General features: G+C 33.8%; 1 protein-coding gene across 1 annotated transcript in view; it reads left to right on the top strand.

Annotated features, from left to right (window-relative positions):
* The window catches only part of LOC140152482 (fasciculation and elongation protein zeta-2-like), an 86,537-nt gene that overhangs the window by 19,191 nt on the left and 47,017 nt on the right, over positions 1–20,329 (top strand). The window contains 4 exon segments of the mRNA XM_072174811.1: positions 4,547–4,655; positions 5,105–5,263; positions 9,370–9,382; positions 9,385–9,498. Of these exon segments, the coding sequence (XP_072030912.1) occupies positions 4,547–4,655; positions 5,105–5,263; positions 9,370–9,382; positions 9,385–9,498 (395 nt within the window).

Genomic DNA, 20,329 nt, shown 5'->3' with positions numbered 1-20,329 from the left:
CATAAAAATGAAAATATCTTAAATATAAAACCTGCTGTATCACTTTGATGAAAAGCAAAATTGATTGTTGTTATGAATTATAGCAAAACTGTTGAAAACTTGTAAATGCTGTGAAGCAAGGGAGATTAGACCAACATGGTGAAAACAATGTCCAGTCACAGCCTGTAAATGTGGTTTTTCACAAGTTTTACATTTTGGAAGTCTTAGCAAGGATACGTCAGGTGATAAATCAGGTCAACTATTATCACCCCCTGTGTCAGACTTAGGTGTTCAGTATTCAACACAACTCATCACTTGCTACTACCCAATATTGCCTGTCTTTTCTAGCTTATGGTTTTGAAGCATGTCTCTTATTGAAAATTTTGAAAAACAACTCTATATTTAGGCTTACAGACTCTGTCCACATAGAAGTACAAACCAAATCTGTAGCATCGGGGGTCGATGCTTCGTGTCACATGCACTGCGTGTTAAAAAAACATGAAATTTTTGACAGATGTCTTATCTTTTGATCAATTCTTCTTTTTCCTTTTCTTTCTTTTAAATGGTGATCAAAAAAGTGGACAACACTTCTAATATATGTGTAAATTATTACTACTGGAATATGAATTATTTTTGACCCTTCATTAATTAGGCTGCATTATCATTATAAATAATAATTTGTCCGCACCAAAATCAAAAATATTATGAAATCAAGACAGTTGTTTGTGTGAAAGAACACTGTGGCATGGCCGCAAGGCTCGGCTAAATTTCCTATCTACATATCTGTGGTCACACATGTTCAGTGTGTGATGATGGCATTCTTAGTCGACTCGATAGCAGAAAATAATTTTCTTACATCATCCCCCAGTGACTGTATGTGTGGTATGCAAGATTTTATTGGAATATTAGGCAGATCAGGAAATGAGGTGTTTTTCATACCTTGTCACATAGCCATGAGCAATTTATAGTTATATATTTCTTTCAAGAATCAATGAACTCTGTTGTGCATTGCTGGAGTACATTAGTGTAAACTACTATCTGTCATACTTTTATCACAGTTTTCAAACAAATTTGGTGATTTTTTACCAACATCTTGGTGTATATCTTATCATATGTGCCAGCCTGTCATCTGTAAAATTTCAGGTGCTCTTGTGGTAGGGCAAGTAAATTCCAGTGAAAGTTATTCATCTCTTGACCCTTCCTGTTAGAAGATTTGAACTACTCAACTCTTAAAGTAACATGTAGTCCTTTTGAACCCATATGTGCACTGGGAGATTTGTGAGCCACTTTAACAATGATTATAAGAAATTGAATCTTCAAGTCATTACCATAATTAGACACCACGGCATAATATTATGTCTTCAGTAAATAGCAATTTATTAAACCACCACAATTGCCTCCTTAGGCAGGTACGTGTAGCATATTTTATAGACTTACTATCTTCAGTAAGAAGTACATGTATCCATGCTATCTTCAGTAGATAACAATTATCATGATGCTATCTTCAGTAGATAACAATTTATCTTATCATGATGCTTTCTTCAGTAGATAACAAATTATTATGATGCTATCTTCAGTGGATAACATTTATCATGATGCTATCTTCAGTAGATAACAATTTGTTATGGTGCTTTCTTCAGTAGATAACATTTATCAATGTAATCTAAAGAAGATAAATTCAATAAAGCATGTATGTCTGCTTCTATACTTTTGTACAATTTGAAACTATTTGTACTGTTTCTTTTGTTTCATATTTGTAAAGAAAATACCTATTTGACATTTGTTTGAGCCATGAAAGATTTTTATGGAGAATAAATGAATACTCAGTATATTCAGGTTTATGTAATTTTAATTAATGTTTCTTGATCATAAACTGTAACAGAGAGGAGGTTCTCATGCATAAAAAGTTCATAAAAAATGACAAATTTACAAATGTTTTAATGAAATGAAAGCACCCAACATTTAATGTTCATATATATGCTTTGTGCATTGTAGTTCTCAATCAAGCAGCTATCTTCAGTAGATAGCAAGTTATCATCATGTTATAGTGAGATAGCACTATCAATGTACAGTCCACCATTATTGGAGCTTTTTCAAAACAATTTATATCTCCAGTAGTCACCACTGTATGAAGATACTATAGCAGTTTACCATTTTGGTTGGTAGCATTTGTCACAATGCTATCTTCATTAGATAGCAATATCATTATCCCTCTGATAACACTATTAATGTCAAAAGTTACCATGTAATTGTCACAATGTACATTCATTAAAAAATGGCTAATTCTTTGCCAATTGTCCACTTACAGTGCTAGTTTTTTTTAGTGAAGTATATCAAATGTTTTGTCAGATTTGTTTACATTCTCTTCTACAGATGTCAAGGATGTATATGTTTAGGATGTGCATGTCAGTTCTCATTATTGGCATTTGTGTGTACAGTAATATACATTGAACTATCAATGATGCTAATCTGTCTAGCAATTTAAACCATACTTATGTCTAGTTTACTATGACCTATTGCTAAACCAAGCACCTCCTATCATCTGGACTCTGGATAAAAACCAAAACACACATATGAAACAGACTTAAAATGTGTGTGTCAAAAAATTGATTGCTTCTTAGCATCAACATTCCCCAGTATCTACTTACTGAAATTAATGTATAGATTGTGCATATTATTATCAGTACATAGGGTTATCTTTTTCACCATGTAGCCAGACTGACACTTACATGATATACAAGTGGCTTCTACTTATGACACCTGAACGGCTTTTTCAGAGACATACCAGACATACTTAACAGCACATCTTCATATTGCACCAATTATTTTGACCATTGTTTATTGCGTATAAAACAAAAGTACATACGTGACATGTGTCTCGGTAATCAATCCGATTTAAAGCTTAAATAGCCACAGGCCATTTCGGCATTTTCACCCTGTGTCTGTAGCACAGTTGAAGCAAAGGCCCCAAAAGCTTTTTAAGATTATTAAAAAACCAAAGGACATATTCAGTTTCGACATGGAAATGCCAAAGTGTTATCCCATCAGGGATCCACGATGTGTTGTGTATGTCCTTGGGGGAATTGTTGTTTTATATGTGCTGCCACGTGCTTGTAGGGGTGAGAATTAAATTGGGGCAATTATGCACAACTTAAGATTCTTGTGCACTAGACATTGTGATAGTTATGAAATGGGTCATGAAAATATTTCACGTTATTGGATAAGCAAATGCAGTACTTAGCAGCTTATGCTATGTAGTGAGTCAAATGGTTTTTTTTAACACTTTAGGATCTGAAAGATTTGATTCATCATTTCTGTGATAGTGTATTTGATTTCACAGTCTGATAACTCTTGAAATCATTTTAGGTTCACTTGGAGAAGTAAAAAAAAGCAGTATTGTGACAGTTTGTGTGCTGTCGGCCTACAATGTAAGCTCAATTTAGAATTTTGCTAACAGGTCTTGCCATAATAATTGCTCAAATCCATAATAAATGTAAGTCTCCAAACTCACAATAAAGGTACAATGGACTTCACTCTGGTCAGTGATAATGGGTTTTGGTCAATACATATTTAATGGGTTTTAGGCAAGCTATATGAGTCATTTTTCAACTGAAATAAATGTTCAATTTTGTATGTATCTCCTATGTTAGATATTTTTAAAATAAGATATAACATGCAGAAAATCCTATTTTTAAGTCAAGGTACACAATAACTCATTGTACTTGATGATGCCACATTTAAGATGCGTAAAAGCATTACGTTGACAATATACTACATGGGTTGGAAGCTCTATAGATCTACATCTATTTTGTACCTGTACTCCAGGCATAATGTTGTAGGTAATAAAAGCCATTCAGCATGACAAGATTCAAAGAGACATGTTTTTCCCTGAGGAAAGCAATATAATATTAACAATTTTATCTTATAAAGTACTTGTTGTGACAGGTAGTGTTGTAATTTGTATTAATTTGCCTCAATCTAGTCAGCCAAATTGAAGTTGGGTACTAAAGGGTGATTTTACTCATCCAGGTCAGCATTTTGGTCATAATTACTGTCATAGCCAATGAGGTAGAATCAAAGAGTACTGACTTGGCCATGTTTGTGTGTTGCTCATGGAGGGCAAATAGTGTACCTCCCAATGAGTTGGAACCAAAGAGTAACAACTCCACCATGTTTGTGTGGCGCTCATGGAGGGCAAAATACTGTACCTCCAGATTATTTTGCTATACTTTGAATAAAAGTGGGTGGTGGTTTGCATTCTGCGTGTAACATATTATGCGAGCCAATCACTGTATACTCAATGCCTGTAAAAAGAAGATTTTACACTTTAATATATTCATTACTTTTGTTCTCAGTTGCAAACCATAATTTCTCATTAAGTTTTTATCTCTGGAAATGTGCACTATTGATTTCAGCATCTCGGGTGTTTAAACCTAAGATTTCTTCAACAAAATGTGTTAATTCTTGAGAAAATTTATTATATAGATATTATGTCACTGCTGATGCTTTAGACCATGAAAAGCAAAACCATCTAACTTATGAATAAATTTTGTTCTTTATTTTGTAGATTATGGAAGAAAGTAACAGACAATATGGGCCAAGTAATGCCATTAGACTGGAAAAATTCACACACAAGGAAAATGCACATGCCTGCACTAAATCTATGCGACCAAAGGGTAAGTATATGTGTTTAAAAACAGAAGAAGAAAAGCAGGATTCCTTTTATACAATAAAGGTAACATAAATGTTGTGCAGACCACTAGCTTGCTATATACAGGGGTATTATAGAAACTTGCAAATTCTGTACTTTTGGGTATGGAAAAAACAAGCACTTAGGCAAGTTATTTTTGCATACCTTACGACTGACAGTGTATGTAATTGTAACGTTAGATTGTTTTACATGATAGGAGTGATTGCTTGATTCAAGCAAACTTGCCATATCAATAAAACAGGATATGTAACTAGATTCACACAGTTAATATTCTCTTACTTTTATTTACTAATAAGTATAAGAGTGCAATTATTTTACCATGCAGGTATGTTGAGTTCAAAGTTTTGCAAAAAGATATTTTCATTGATGCAATAATATATCTTATTTCCTCTTTCTTTCCTGTTTTTCAAACAGAGAAATAGTGATAATCTTGATTTACCAGACGATGAGGAGCTTGCACAGGCATTTGACATGCATGCAATGATCCTAGCCAGTTCAGATTGTAACACAGATGGACAAGACCCAGTAGTAACCGCAGATCAAGTCATTGAAGAAATTGACGAGATTTTTCAGGTCAGTATGCACATGCACACAAATTGGATGTAATAAGAAAAAAAATGGAGAGAAGTCACAAGGTCATCATAAATTTCATTAGCATAGACCTGTAATTGAAAAGAGTTTAAAATGAATAAACACCCTGAGTGGTGAAGTCAGATCACTTATAAATAAACACATACTGCCAATCTCAAAATGGAATGATCCACATGCACTTCAAAAAATACATATCATGCAATACACAGATTACCCACAATGCAATATGCATATTGTATAACAAAGAAAATTGATAAATCTCTGAACTGAATTGCATTGTGGGAAGAAAATTCTGCACAAATTGACTTCCAGTTAGAGAAACCCCTATTGCCTTTCACGAGGAGTATTAAATAATGGAAATTTAGACTATAAAAGAAAGTAATACTTCTGCAATGTATTCATCATAATAGGACTGTTAAAATGCTTAAAATGTTTCATGTATACCCTGTATTTCTCTTCCAAGTCTACACACCCCCTTGTTATAAACCTGTATGATGTATTGTAATGGTAATTTATCTCTCCTTAATTCAACATCACATGTATCAGTTGTATTTTAACTAGGTATGCAAGGTGTAGAATGATAAAATGTGATACCCTGTCAATAATTTATGTGACTATGTTTAAAGCTTACAAGTAATTTGGATGCCATGAGCGATTCTAAATGTCTGAGGTGATTCATAGGTAATAAGGTGTTTGGAGGCTAACTTAATTGCATGCAAGCTCATAGTAAACTTGCTTTGTAAACCACCTCTATTCCGATGCTTTGGAATATATAACAGATTCCAAAATTGCATAGTTTTTCAGAAAGTTTTTGATCTGTATAGTATGATCAATTTTGAAATTTGCTTGGAAAATGCACTGAAATAGTTATTCTTGATTTAGTGGTTCTTGAGTGAGCTTCTTCAATGTGTATGTTTGTAAAGTGATTTTAGTAGCTGCACACCAAATTTCGATATGCAAGAATTAACTTAATAAGATACCCACCTAACAGTGTATTTTTCTCAATAAGTGGATTATATCTGAGGTGCATCATACTGGAAAAAAATATGTCTTAGTCTTAGGTGTGTGCATTATGGCGCTGCGCTAGTGATGAAATATGATAGTATGGTATTCTTAGCGGGAGCAAATATGATCCGTATAGGAAGACAAGTATATTAAAGTTGCCCCTTTATTTGGTTATTATCAAGTGCCAAGTAGTGACAATGATGGGGTGCTTGTAGGCAAAGTATTTGGTTTCTCAAAACTTGCATAGAATTTGAATGTGATGTGACTGTGGGATTTTATTTGGCCCACATATATGTTGTTGTAAGTTATGTTGTGTCAACATGAGGCAATTTAATGTCAGTGGGAGATATGAATTATTCCTTCCTTCATATGTGGATCTATTTATGTTAGCCTAAGTAGTGCAGCTGAAGATGACAACATTTATAAGTGAAATATATTTTGGAAGCATTTTGTGTTGTCGTTGTGCAATATAATGCAAACATTGATTTGAGACAAACAGGTGCAAGCTGTTGTATTGGGCTATTCCATTTGAAATCCTTATACCCCCTATGGCAGACATGACCTTAATCTCACACATGGTGGGTGTAGATTTCAAATGGAACCACCTATTTAGGTATCCCCATTTGAAATTCACACTCCCTGTGTGTAAGATAGAGGTCACATCTTCCATAGGAGGTGTATGGATTTCAACTGGAATAGCCCAATTTGCAACACATTGTAATTGTGAATTTTCCTGGAACTAATAATGACTTGTCAAGTTTGATCAGATGTCCTATTCTGAATGGAATATTTGTCTCTTGCAATTCTCATATATTTCTGTAAAAAGATACACTCTGAGTTTATATACTTTTAAGTGCACAGGGTTATAAACTAACTGGTCATAATTCATCACCAGTCGACATGAGATCATATTTCTATACCTGCATATATATTGGGATTATTCATACAGTCGATTAATAATAATATTCGTAAAATATTATTTCAAACATACCCATAAATATTCATCAGATTTGCTGTAAGCGATGGAACAAATAACACCTGAATTGCCAAATAATGAATTTCCAAAACAAATAAATGCATTCTAAATACCAAATAGATTTCAGTGCATTCACAATTCCTTGGAAAAACTGAATGTTGGCATACATTTTTGCCATTTATTGTGGCAATAGAGTAACACCCTACACAAGACCCACAGTATAGATTACCATACACATGTTGCTTGCTTTAAGACCAGTGGTAGATGATGAGACCTTTTACACTGCCTGATGTATATGAAGAATAGTATGAATTATACCTCTATAATAGTACATGTACTTAGATATTGAATTTGACCATTTCTACAGTGAATGTAAAATAATAGAATCAGACATGAAGAATCATTACTCATTTAAATATTTAGTAAAGAGGGGAAGTAAACATGGTAAAAGGACATTGAACAAGGGATCAAGCAAATAAAATGATTTTTTAATGTGATAAACAAAATAGTATAGATTAATTTTGACCTTTTTGCTGTAGATGGATTTGCTTTAGAAGTATAATGTTACTTCTGATCAGGCTTCCCGTTAGTGTGCGTCATTGCGTCCAGACGCGTATTTTTCAAATTTGGACGCAAGTTCACATGGCTAATCAAGTATTTTGCGTCCATGTCACATGCATGTGGATGCAGACAAAACTTCGAAATTTTATCATTAATTGATGATAAAAATAAGAAATTTGTATTCTTTTATATTTTTAACATAATAAAAGCCCCAAAATTTTGACACACCTGCTAAGAATTGAAGTAAATTCTGCAATATTTGTAAATGCAACGTCAGGAAATCTTGCACTTTTTGCATGCTTTCCTAACGATCGTTGTTTGATGGCCTGGGTAAGTCCCGATTGATTTGTTTACAAGCTGAACACATGCGGTTAATGTTTATTTAATTATTTATCACAACCTGACAATATTCAATTTTTAATATTTTAAGTTTATTTTCTCATAAATAATCTAGGTTTCCTTTATTAGTATTATTGTTACGATGAATAAAAGCAATTTTAAAGACAAAATTCAAATGATAACCCTTTTTCGTATTATTTGTGGCAGCGCACTAGTTTTAGCTTTGTAGCATCAACAGCATGTTAATTTAAAAAAAGAAATGCGGAAGTAAAATTACGAACGAAAATTTGTTCCAGATTGACAGACTTTGCTCATGTTTTTGCACCTGTTTTTGACCACCTTTCAACCAAAACTGACACAGAAATGAGAAAAATTACCATAGCGAATGGAGATGGAATGTCACAGCGAAAATGCACTTTTATTTTTTTTAACAATCAATATTTGATGAGGTGTAGACCCGGGGTATGTGTGTATCGTCAAAATCGTGAATTTCAGATGGACGCACAAAAATCTGTCTGGACGCAAGTTTTTGCAACCTCGTCAGCAAACTTGCGTCATTACGGACGCACATTTTAAAACCTTAACGGGAACCCTGCTTCTGATACACCTGAATACTATGTATAATACATATATGTAGGTTGACTTTCATCATTAAATATGAGGTTGTATTTAATAAAGGAATGAAAAAAAGTATTGAATTCATATTCATATTCATATTCATTTTATTCCCATCATATATTCATATTCATTTGATTTCCATCATAAAGTTGTGCAAATAATGAGGATATTGATGAAGACTATTTGACTCGGTTATGCACTCCTGCATCTGATTCACTGTTAAATCTGATGAGGTTATCGATTGAGCAAAATGAAGCCAAAGATAGCATAATTTGATTTTTACATTTTTGCATAAAAGATAAAACATTTAAGTTTGATATTACTTGAATCTATATGTGACCTACTTACTGATCATAATAAAAACCTCAGAATTTGATTATTAGATTATTATAGAAGTCTTTAAGTTTAAAACAGCTTTAAAATATTGTCCTCGTTTATTGATGAAATAAATCATTTTTGTTGTTTCTGTAACAAATTTAGCTCTGGTTTAATTAATTTGATTTGTAATATTGCACTAGAGAAAATCCCAGTCCATACTTATATATTTATTTTAATAAAGGAGTGTTGTTTTCATTTTATTTTCCTGTAGTCACAATCTGACTCTTCCCTGATGAGGCGATAGATGAAGATAGTTTGTCGACAATATCAAGGGAATTACAGGCACTGAGAGAAAGATCGATGACAACGAGTAGCTATGAAGAAAGCAAAGCAGCCAAAGGTAACACTAGTTAACAAACACATTATTATGTTGTTGTTTTTGTTTGTATGGAATATCCTTCACCCCCTGTGTTTAAGGGTTAGTGGTTATGAGTTAGGGTTTGGATAAGGATTCGGGTTAGAGCTATGATTTAGTGTTAGGATAGGGCTAGGATTTAGGGATAGTGGTAGTCTTAACGCAAAAGGTTATTTTATATTTCCATTTGACTTCTTTGAGGCAGTGATGTCAACGTGTGCTCCAAAGTTCTTGACGCTTGACATCACTACCTCAAGGAAACCAGCTAGGAATTCTCGCTATTCGCAATAAGGGCGCCGCCAGCGGTTTGCGATGTATCATGGGAAAAATCGTGATGTATCATGGGAAAAGGTCGACATCCAAGTCCGCGCAATACGAATATTACCATGCTATTACATAGGAACACGTGACAATATTTTTTAGTTTGTCAATATAACGGTATTACACGCGGCGCCCTTATTGCGAATAGCGAGAATTGAAGTATTAGTACATTCAAAATATACTTGGGGCCCAGAGTTCACGATTAACTGCACCTCTGCATCATAGATGCGATTTTGATGGCTGGCATTATCTTACTGTGTGAACAGTTTTGGAGTATGGAGCCCATAAAATTTTACTGGACCCTGTATTTTAACAAAATGTCAAATTATGAGGTCCAGTGGACCTCATAATTTAAGCTTAAGTGTGAACACTTCTTGGGCCTTAAAGAAATTTTGTTGGTCCCTGCCCTTTCATAGATACCCTGGAGGATACCATACCTTGCCCAACTCAACAACCCATCACAAAATTGATGTTCTGTTAATGATCAGAAAAAATCACATACCATATAGGACAACAGTAATTTTCCACATGATGGTTGTATACCACCAGTAGGAGTATTTGTTTTGATCGCCCACTTAATCAATCATTGTTTTGTGTGTGATTTGAATCATGGCCATGAACCTGGTTGTGTACTATTTCAATAGCGGATACATCAGACATAGACTCATTGGTGACACCTGTTTAGAGGTGGGCTAATCAAGGACCTATGGTAACAGTTGTAATGGATACAAATCAAAAGCCAATCAACTTTGTCAGTTTGGATTCATTTTCAATAATTTGAAGCTGCCTGTATTGATTTCAAATGATTTGTAAATAAATAGACTATTTTGCTTGTAACAAACATGAGGGAAAATGTTGGTTAAATTGAATGAAGTGCAAGACAGCTAAATTATATTAGGCAAAACTTAAAGCAAAGTGGTTCATTCCCAAGCTGATGCTGGTGCTGGTATACAAATGTGTCACATTCATTCCTCAGATCATGTTTTCTACAAAATATAAAATGGCAATAAAACAGCAATACTGTCTTGTAACTAAAGTATTGAAAGTTGGGTTTAATTTAACCAAAACAACACAAATAAAATACCTACCATTTGAAATTTTGAGACAAGTACCTTTTTGATTATTTGGTTTTATTTGATATTAGGGATTGACAACAACCCAGGTAATAAACACATTGTAGAAATCAAATATAAACAACATACATTGTGCAAACACACATGCACACACTGCATGCAAATCATTACCAAAGAAAGGAGGAGATGAAATGAAGAAGCTTATTATAGAATATGATGGATGACTACACATTTCCTTAGTATTACAAGTCCTCAGAGTGCAGTAGATTTGATTTGATTTGAAACTTGCTTAGAATGAACCGCAAGAGATATTGACTTCATACTCAATGGGGAATACAGATGAATAGAAAAATAATGTCAGAAATATGACGTAACACTGTAGCAGCTGACACTGATTGTGATTATGTTTCTGATGTAAACAAGATGATGACATTTGTTGCATGTATCTTAAACAAGTTTAGAGAGATTCCGGTAAAAATCTATGCAGCGCAAAAAAAAATCAAAACTATAATCTACTCTTCTTTTGGCTCTTTGGAAAAGGTGGACACTACATAGATGCGCAAGCGAAATAGCTACTTTTACACTTTGACATCACTGCCACATCAGGGTAAAAAATGTTTTAGGTCACTTGTCTTGGTTGAAGTTTTGTCATAGTTACAAAATGTATTTCCCTGATTTCAGCTGCCTAGATATGCTAGCAAGGTGAACATTAATGCTATCTACTGCTGATAGCAAAGTGAATATTAGTGTTATATACTGCTGATAGCAACATGAAAATATTAATGCGATCTACTGATGATAGCACCGTGAATATTAATGCTATCTACTGATGATAGCAAAGTGAATATTAGTGTTATATACTGCTGATAGCAACATGAAAATATTAATGATATCTACTGATGATATCACTGTGAATATTAATGCTATCTACTGATTATAGCAAAGTGAATGATGATGCTATCTACTGATGATAGCAACATGAAAATATTAATGATATCTACTGATGATATCACTGTGAATATTAATGCTATCTACTGATGATAGCAAAGTGAATATTAATGCTATCTACTGATGATAGCAAAGTGAATGATGATGCTATCTACTGATGATAGCACAGGGAAGGTTGATGCTATCTACTGATGATAGCAAAGGGAAGGTTGATGCTAACTACTGATGATAGCAAAGTGAATGTTAATGCTATCTACTGATGATAGCAAAGTGAATATTAATGCTATCTACTGATGATAGCAAAGTGAATGATGATGCTATCTACTGATGATAGCACAGGGAAGGTTGATGCTAACTACTGATGATAGCAAAGGGAAGGTTGATGCTATCTACTGATGATAGCAAAGGGAAGGTTGATGCTATCTACTGATGATAGCAAAGGGAAGGTTGATGCTAACTACTGATGATAGCAAAGGGAAGGTTGATGCTAACTACTGATGATAGCAAAGTGAATGTTAATGCTATCTACTGATGATAGCAAAGTGAATATTAATGCTATCTACTGATGATAGCAAAGTGAATGATGATGCTATCTACTGATGATAGCACAGGGAAGGTTGATGCTAACTACTGGTGATAGCAAAGTGAATGATGATGCTATCTAATGATGATAGCAAAGGGAAGGTTGATGCTATCTACTGATGATAGCAAAGGGAAGGTTGATGCTATCTACTGCTAGCAAAGTGAATGTTAATGCTATCTACTGATGATAGCAAAGTGAATATTAATGCTATCTACTGATGATAGCAAAGTGAATATTAGTGATATCTACTGATGATAGCAAAGTGAATATTAGTGTTATATACTGCTGATAGCAACATGAAAATATTAATGATATCTACTGATGATATCACTGAATATTAATGCGATCTACTGATTATAGCAAAGTGAATGATGATGCTATCTACTGATGATAGCAAAGTGAATGATGATGCTATCTACTGATGATAGCAAAGTGAATGATGATGCTATCTACTGATGATAGCAAAGGGAAGGTTGATGCTATCTACTGATGATAGCAAAGTGAATGTTAATGCTATCTACTGATGATAGCAAAGTGAATATTAATGCTATCTACTGATGATAGCAAAGTGAATATTAGTGATATCTACTGATGATAGCAAAGTGAATGATGATGCTATCTACTGATGATAGCAAAGGAAGGTTGATGCTATCTACTGATGATAGCAAAGTGAATGTTAATGCTATCTACTGATGATAGCAAAGTGAATATTAGTGATATCTACTGATGATAGTAAGGTGAATATTAATGCTATCTACTGATGATAGCAAAGGGAATATTAATGCTATCTACTGATGATAGCAAAGGGAATATTAGTGTTATATACTGATGATAGCAAAGGGAAGGTTGATGCTATCTACTGATGATAGCAAAGTGAATGTTAATGCTATCTACTGATGATAGCAAAGTGAATATTAATGCTATCTACTACTGATGATAGCAAAGTGAATGATGATGCTATCTACTGATGATAGCACAGGGAAGGTTGATGCTATCTACTGATGATAGCAAAGTGAATGTTAATGCTATCTACTGATGATAGCAAAGTGAATATTAGTGATATCTACTGATGATAGTAAGGTGAATGTTAGTGCTATCTACTGATGATAGCAAAGTGAATATTAATGCTATCTACTGATGATAGCAAAGTGAATATTAATGCTATCTACTGATGATAGCAAAGTGAATATTAATGCTATCTACTGATGATAGCAAAGGGAAGGTTGATGCTATCTACTACTGATAGCAAAGTGAATATTAATGCTATCTACTGATGATAGCAAAGTGAATGCTGATGCTGTCTACTGATGATAGCTAGGTGAATGTTAATGCTATCTACTGATGATAGCAAAGTGAATATTAATGCTATCTACTGATGATAGCAAAGTGAATATTAATGCTATCTACTGATGATAGCAAAGTGAATATTAATGCTATCTACTGATGATAGCAAAGGGAAGGTTGATGCTATCTACTACTGATAGCTAGGTGAATGTTAATGCTATCTACTGATGATAGCAAAGTGAATGTGGAGTCTATCTACTGATGTTAGTAAAGTGAACATTGAGAAACTATCTACTGCTGATAGCAGTATGAACATTAATCCTACTACTGAAATTAATATAAACTGAAAATTCAATATTAATTAAAAGTACAAGAAGATAGTTATGATAAACACAAATTATAGATATTTATTAAAGAAAGTAATCCTCTCTTATGTAAAACATACACTTTCAGTTGTGACTGGTTAGGCTCTCTACATAATTTTTCAAAGGTTTGTAAACCTTTTTACATCACATCAGTGAGCAACCTGGTACAACTGACTAATGGTGACTTGGTTGCTGGCATCGTGCCATGTTATTGGTCATCCTATTTCATGCAGCATATGGTTTATGCATGCTTCTAATGTATAGTACGAGGATGAAGATGGATGATAACATGGAATATTTTACATGTATTATTTGTACATGTTTCAGTGATTCTATTTGAAGATTAAATGTGTGAATGATAATCAACTCATCTTATCAATAAAGACATATTACAGTGTACTTCATGATCAATATTAGAGTGTACTTCAAGTTCAATATTGCAGCTGTAGCCCTATGTGTACATGTACATAGGTAAAAAACAGCAGAACAGTATGCTATATAATGGTGTTCTGGTTCATAGTATTTTTTATAACTTTCAGAAATAAATGCACATTTGTGCACATTTTCTACTCTTCAAATAAATTATGTGACATTTCTGAAATGATCTAGTTTGTGTCTTACTAGTTTGTTTCACTTTAAGCTACTTTTAAAACCTTTTATTTTTTACTAGATCTTTCTTTCTTTCAGCCTTTCTTTCTTTCAGCCTTTCTTTCAGCCTTTCTTTCTTTCAGCCTTTCATTCATTCATTCATTCATATTTTATTTTGCCAATCACCAATCAATAATACAATGTACAAATGTAATTCAATAATGATATAAGCAGAAGCAATAATAGTGATAATGATAATAATATAAATCATGGTAATAAATAACTAATATAATAACAATAGTAACAATCCTAATAATAGGAATAACATGATAATAATAATAATTATGTACATATAAGTTAATGGCATGAAAAGGCCCGTTTAAAATGAAATATAATAACAGACAATTAATTTATCAGCATATGATGTTATTATACCGTAATTGTTGACAAATGAGCCGTATATCATATGCGATAGTATTGCCTGTTTCTTCCTTTCAACGTTTCTTTCAGCCTTTCTTTCAACCTTTCTTTCAACATTTCTTTCAGCCTTTCTTTCAGCAGATAGTTAGCAGCTTCTTGTTTTGTTTCAGCTAATTCTGATAATTAGAGAATAAAGGTATTGTTTTTAGCCGCTGGAGTGCATAATATGGGCGACATCATTATTTTATACTTTGATCAGCTCTTAATAGGCGGGAATTGTTCGGTTTTTGTTACTGCGCGAGTCAATAAAGTTCCAACTTACGCACGCGTAAGTTCACAAAAGCATGCGTCATTCGCGCAAAACGCAAGGCGCAGTTCGCATAGGTGCTGCGCCTAGCTGTGTGTACGCCATTCTGTATCAATCCACGATGTTATGAGTCCTGCCTATTACAAGCTGATCAGAGTATAAGTTTCGCCTCGTTGTTTTACGCCAAAAATAATGATGTCGCCCGTGTTATATGAGACGATAGATGCACGACAGCGGCTAAAAACAATACCTTTATTCTCATTCTTAAACACTTCAATTCAAATAAAATATCATACAAATTTTAATCAAATTAAATCCTACATTTTACAAGGAATTACCTAGGGCTTAAAATCGATCAGTCCCGTTGTTGCTGTGCACCTCCGATTGGTTCAAATAGCGAGTACACGTATCGCGTTGATGCACACGCGCTGTCCTGTGTGATATCGTGTCATATCACACGGGTAAAGCTGGGTAAGAACCAATAAGATTGTAGGAACGTTCTCAAGTGTTTAAGAATGAGTACTGGTCATGTTTTCTGCCATTCTCTATTGTTTCAATTTCACGTACCATCAATTTTGTGAAAACAATGCTTATCACCTGTAGGTATACAAATGTATCTTAGACTGATACTAAATATAGCGCATCAAACTAGTCAAAAACAGATGAAATTGAATGATAAATCAATACAATCTTCAGTTAGCAATTATACTATATGACTGATTAGCAAAGCTAATCCAAAATTATAGACAACTGAACAATGATGAATAATTTGATTGAAAATATGTGAAATTGTAATGTTGTATTTGTAGGTGTAGGAAGTAGCATTGTATTCATTTTTTCTCAATGCTGGTGATCAAAAGCAGTCTTGGTTGTTAATTAATAGGTTGATTTCAATGTATGCATGAGACCAATTAAGATCAAGTTTCAACAGAATGTATCTATGCAAATGTTTAATGTCAAAATGCTCATCACAAATTCTCTAGTAGTTATAGTTAGGTTGGTGTCTGTGATATTTTTATTTCAAAAGAGGAGCCAATATGTCTATTCTACCAGAATTTATCATTGCATTGGTGCCACTTTTTCTTATAAGTCACACCAGCTGGGTAACTGGGATGACAACTTTCATTCATTCATTCATTCATTCATTCATTCATTTTGTTATATATTTGTTTATACACTTATTTATTTGTTAGTAGTTATATTTGTTAGTAATCTTTTTTTAATCTTTTAGAAATATTGTTAGTAAGTTAAGATTACATGAGGCTCTTTGCAGTTTGAGGAGGAATATCTAGACAATCGCTGTAATAATTAGAAGAAAAATTAGGAACTAAAATGGACCTTGCCATTGCTGTCAGAATTACCTATTTGTTAAAAAAATGAATGGCCATTAAACAAAATTCACTTTTGTTTGTTATGAAAAAATTTCATGCATATATGCCTTCTTTATTGCCACATAATGACACTAAATTGGTAACCTAAATTGACCTTTATTTCAAAATGAAAATAACAAGTAGCCTGTGGCAATATCCCTGGACATATTGGATCTTGAGCTCCTTATAGGCTGTTATAAACAGCATGTAATCATTTAGCATTGTTAATATTTCAGGCACGGTTCTTGACCATACAGCCAGTGATGAAAGATGCAGTATATTAGAATTTAGTGATGAAAGCTTGAGCATATTCTAGGTTACTATGTATAGCAATCTATCAACTCCCATATCTGATTGAGTTTTTGCTTGTGTTTACCAACTCTGAGGCTACCTGGAAATTGTCAATTTGAAATATTTATGTATCGCAAGAGGTTTCTTGAGGACGCTGATTAAAAACCTAGATATCTTAAAGCTGAGAAATATGTTGGTTTAAGCTAGGCATTTTCCATGTGAAGTTATTTATCTTTTTCACTAAGATTTCCCTTGCATAAAGTTCCCTGGAGATGTGGTTTGAAGTCTAGGCAATATCCGCAATAGATATAATTAAGGCACACCACCGTAAATTAAATCGCTTTATTGCGGCATATGTTATATTTTACCAGAGCGTACCTTGGTTTTAGTGCCTACTTAAAGATAGAACTCAAATTGGTACGCAAGTCTTTCTTTTCAATTTAGTTTTATCCTCAAGGGGCCACATAAAAGAAATGTGTCAGAAAATGGAATGCATTGGGCTATTCCAGTTGAAATCTATACAGCCCTTATGGAAGACATGACCTTAATCTCCCACAAAGGGGGTGTGAATTTCAAATGGAGTCACCCATTTAGGTAACTAAATTCACTCTCCCTGTGTGGGAGATTAATGTATGTCTTCCATAGGGGGTGTATGGATTTATGCTAGAATAGCCCAATGCATTGAGGGGAAACTATTGCTTAAATCGATCAACCGATTTTGTTTTATGTGGTCATTGGCATTCAGTTGCCATAGCAATTGATACCCTCGAGTTTTAGTTTCTGCGTGTTGGGATATATTGGCTTAATGAAGCCAAATGCTGAGGTATTGAGGTGAAAATGTTGTCATGGATTAGCCTCAATCGGGATTCACTCTAATATGGCTAGAGGTTTGTCAATTGTCTCCTGTCATTTAAAATACCTCCCCTTCCACGATAAAAGGGCACAATTGACATACTGATTTTTTTGAGATAGCGGACTTAGTCTGGGCTTAGGTTGCATTAAGTTGTACATGCACACCGATTTAAAGGAGTTGAATTTAGTCTCGAGGATGTGTTTAAGATATTATGTATGTAGGTAGATAAAGTTTTATTCAGATTTCCTTTTACAAATTAAGCATACTGCTAGCCGTCCAGCGCGTATTATTTGCACAAGGTCCAATGCACACGCTTGACGTCGCGCACATATACGCGATGGTTAAGCTGTCAAAGGAAATCTGAATAAAACTTTACAGAAACAAATTGTCAGAACTTATGAAACGCCAATGTTTTTAATGTTTAACTTAAAACTCAAATGTATTTTGTAACCTATCATTATCTTCTGATATTGTAGCTCATAAAAGAAATCTATAATGCAAAATTCTTAAGTATAAATACTCTCCCTCATATCATAATGTAATCTTTGAAAAGCTCAATATGTGAGGGAGTAATATTGTAGGTTATCACAAGTATTCAATTCTTAGAAGCTGCCTACCAGCCATGCAAATAGGTCATGGAGGGCTTTCTAAATTTTCCATTCATAAGCAAACACTAACTTTTTCCCCCGCATAGTTTCCCCAATGCACACAGCTTTATGCGCCAGACAAAAGTCCCACAGGCACGGAGCGCAGGAAGTATGGACACACAAGGGTCGATGACGATTATGCCAGGAGGAACAAACGTCAAGTACTGCAAAAGTGGTTATTTTCGTGTGCGTTATTTTGTGCGCTTTGCCGATTTTGAACTACTTCGCCTGTTCTTAAATGCACAATTTTTAAGTTTTCAAACCTAGACCTATGCATTTATAAAAGAACATATTCACATTTTTATTTTCGTGGTAACTGTGTTGAGCGCACAACACATGAAAATTAATGTTCCACAAAAAATATCCATTTTACATTATTTTGAGAGGCAGAGAATTCATTCACGTATCTAAATAACAGAGCAGTAGAAGGTGGTGACTTGTGATCACGATTTACCCTCTCATAAATCATTTGGACATAATCTTTCAATCAAAAACCATGATCCTTTGTAAATGCTAACTTTTGCACCACCTCATATCTGGAATATTCACATAGCAGTAATAATGAAATGAATTTTAGTACATTACATAGCCTACTGTAAATGCAATTGAAAAAAATGGCTGCATTTGTAATGGTACGTGATTGAAACTAAATTCATTCTTTATCTGCTATACTTTTACTGGATGTTTGTTCATGTAATGCTGCAAAAGTTATATTTTGAAGGTTTTGGCAAATAAGGAAAAGAAAAAAAGTGTTTTTATTTGAATGAACACAGCATTACACAATCATATTTCAAAGGATTAAATATGGGCAGGGTGAAATTACAAAACAATCAGGAGACATCACAAATACCAACCAATCAGGAGTGAGTACATACACAGCACAGTGTATGGGGTCATTTTTCATGCTATGGTCATTCAAATGAAATTATTATTGTAGTTGACATTAATAGAAATCAAATTTATTGGGTGGTATTCCTAGTTCCTTTTTATTTTTGGTTTTAGTTGAACTTCTCAGTTTCTATAACACATTTTGGTTATTGTAAGCTGCTTGTATTCTGAAATTTGGAAATAAAATGGATATGATTTGATGTGAATGAAATATTAAGTTTATACTGGCATGAGTACAATTCAACTCATGCAAACTATGTATCAATGTTCCCCAGAATTTTGAAGGGCTTTTGTTTTAAATAGTTTGAAATTACATGAAATCTGTACAGCATTGTTTCATTAATCTCCACAATGGTACATGATTTGTTATCTATTGCAATCCCCATGTAGCATACTGTATTTTTCAATTTGCTAGTTTCCATGCAAGTGCCGCAACATTGAAACTAGTACATTTCTGAGAAGTATTCCTCCGAGCACAAGCTATTTTTATCCACACAATTCCTTAGGCCCTGGTCATATCTTGACTTCACAAGATGACTTGTTTGGTTGTGGAAAAAAAAGGTGTTAGGTAAGCTGGCTAGAGAATGGAGGCAAAGGTGTAAACCACACCAACCATGCTTGAGCATTACAGTATAGCTAGGAAACGATATGATCCTTCCTTCTCTAAACAAACACAGCTAGATTGCCAGCTACTTCTCAGATGCTCTCATTGTCATGTTTTGAGATGGTGCAGGCAAGGTAACATGTCTTGTCCTGGAGCATTGCCAAGTACTGTAAATCTTATAATGTTGACCAGTTTTAATTCCAAAAAAATAAAGAGTAAGTTCAGATTGTGAATTATGTTGCCATGAATTGAAATCATGTTCTTTGGTAAGAGT

Source organism: Amphiura filiformis, chromosome 5 (assembly GCF_039555335.1).
Source record: "Amphiura filiformis chromosome 5, Afil_fr2py, whole genome shotgun sequence".
In the NCBI taxonomy this organism is placed as follows: Eukaryota; Metazoa; Echinodermata; class Ophiuroidea; order Amphilepidida; family Amphiuridae; genus Amphiura; species Amphiura filiformis.
The sequence above is the reverse complement of the archived record's forward strand: the minus strand, read 5'-3'. Positions and strand labels throughout refer to the sequence as shown.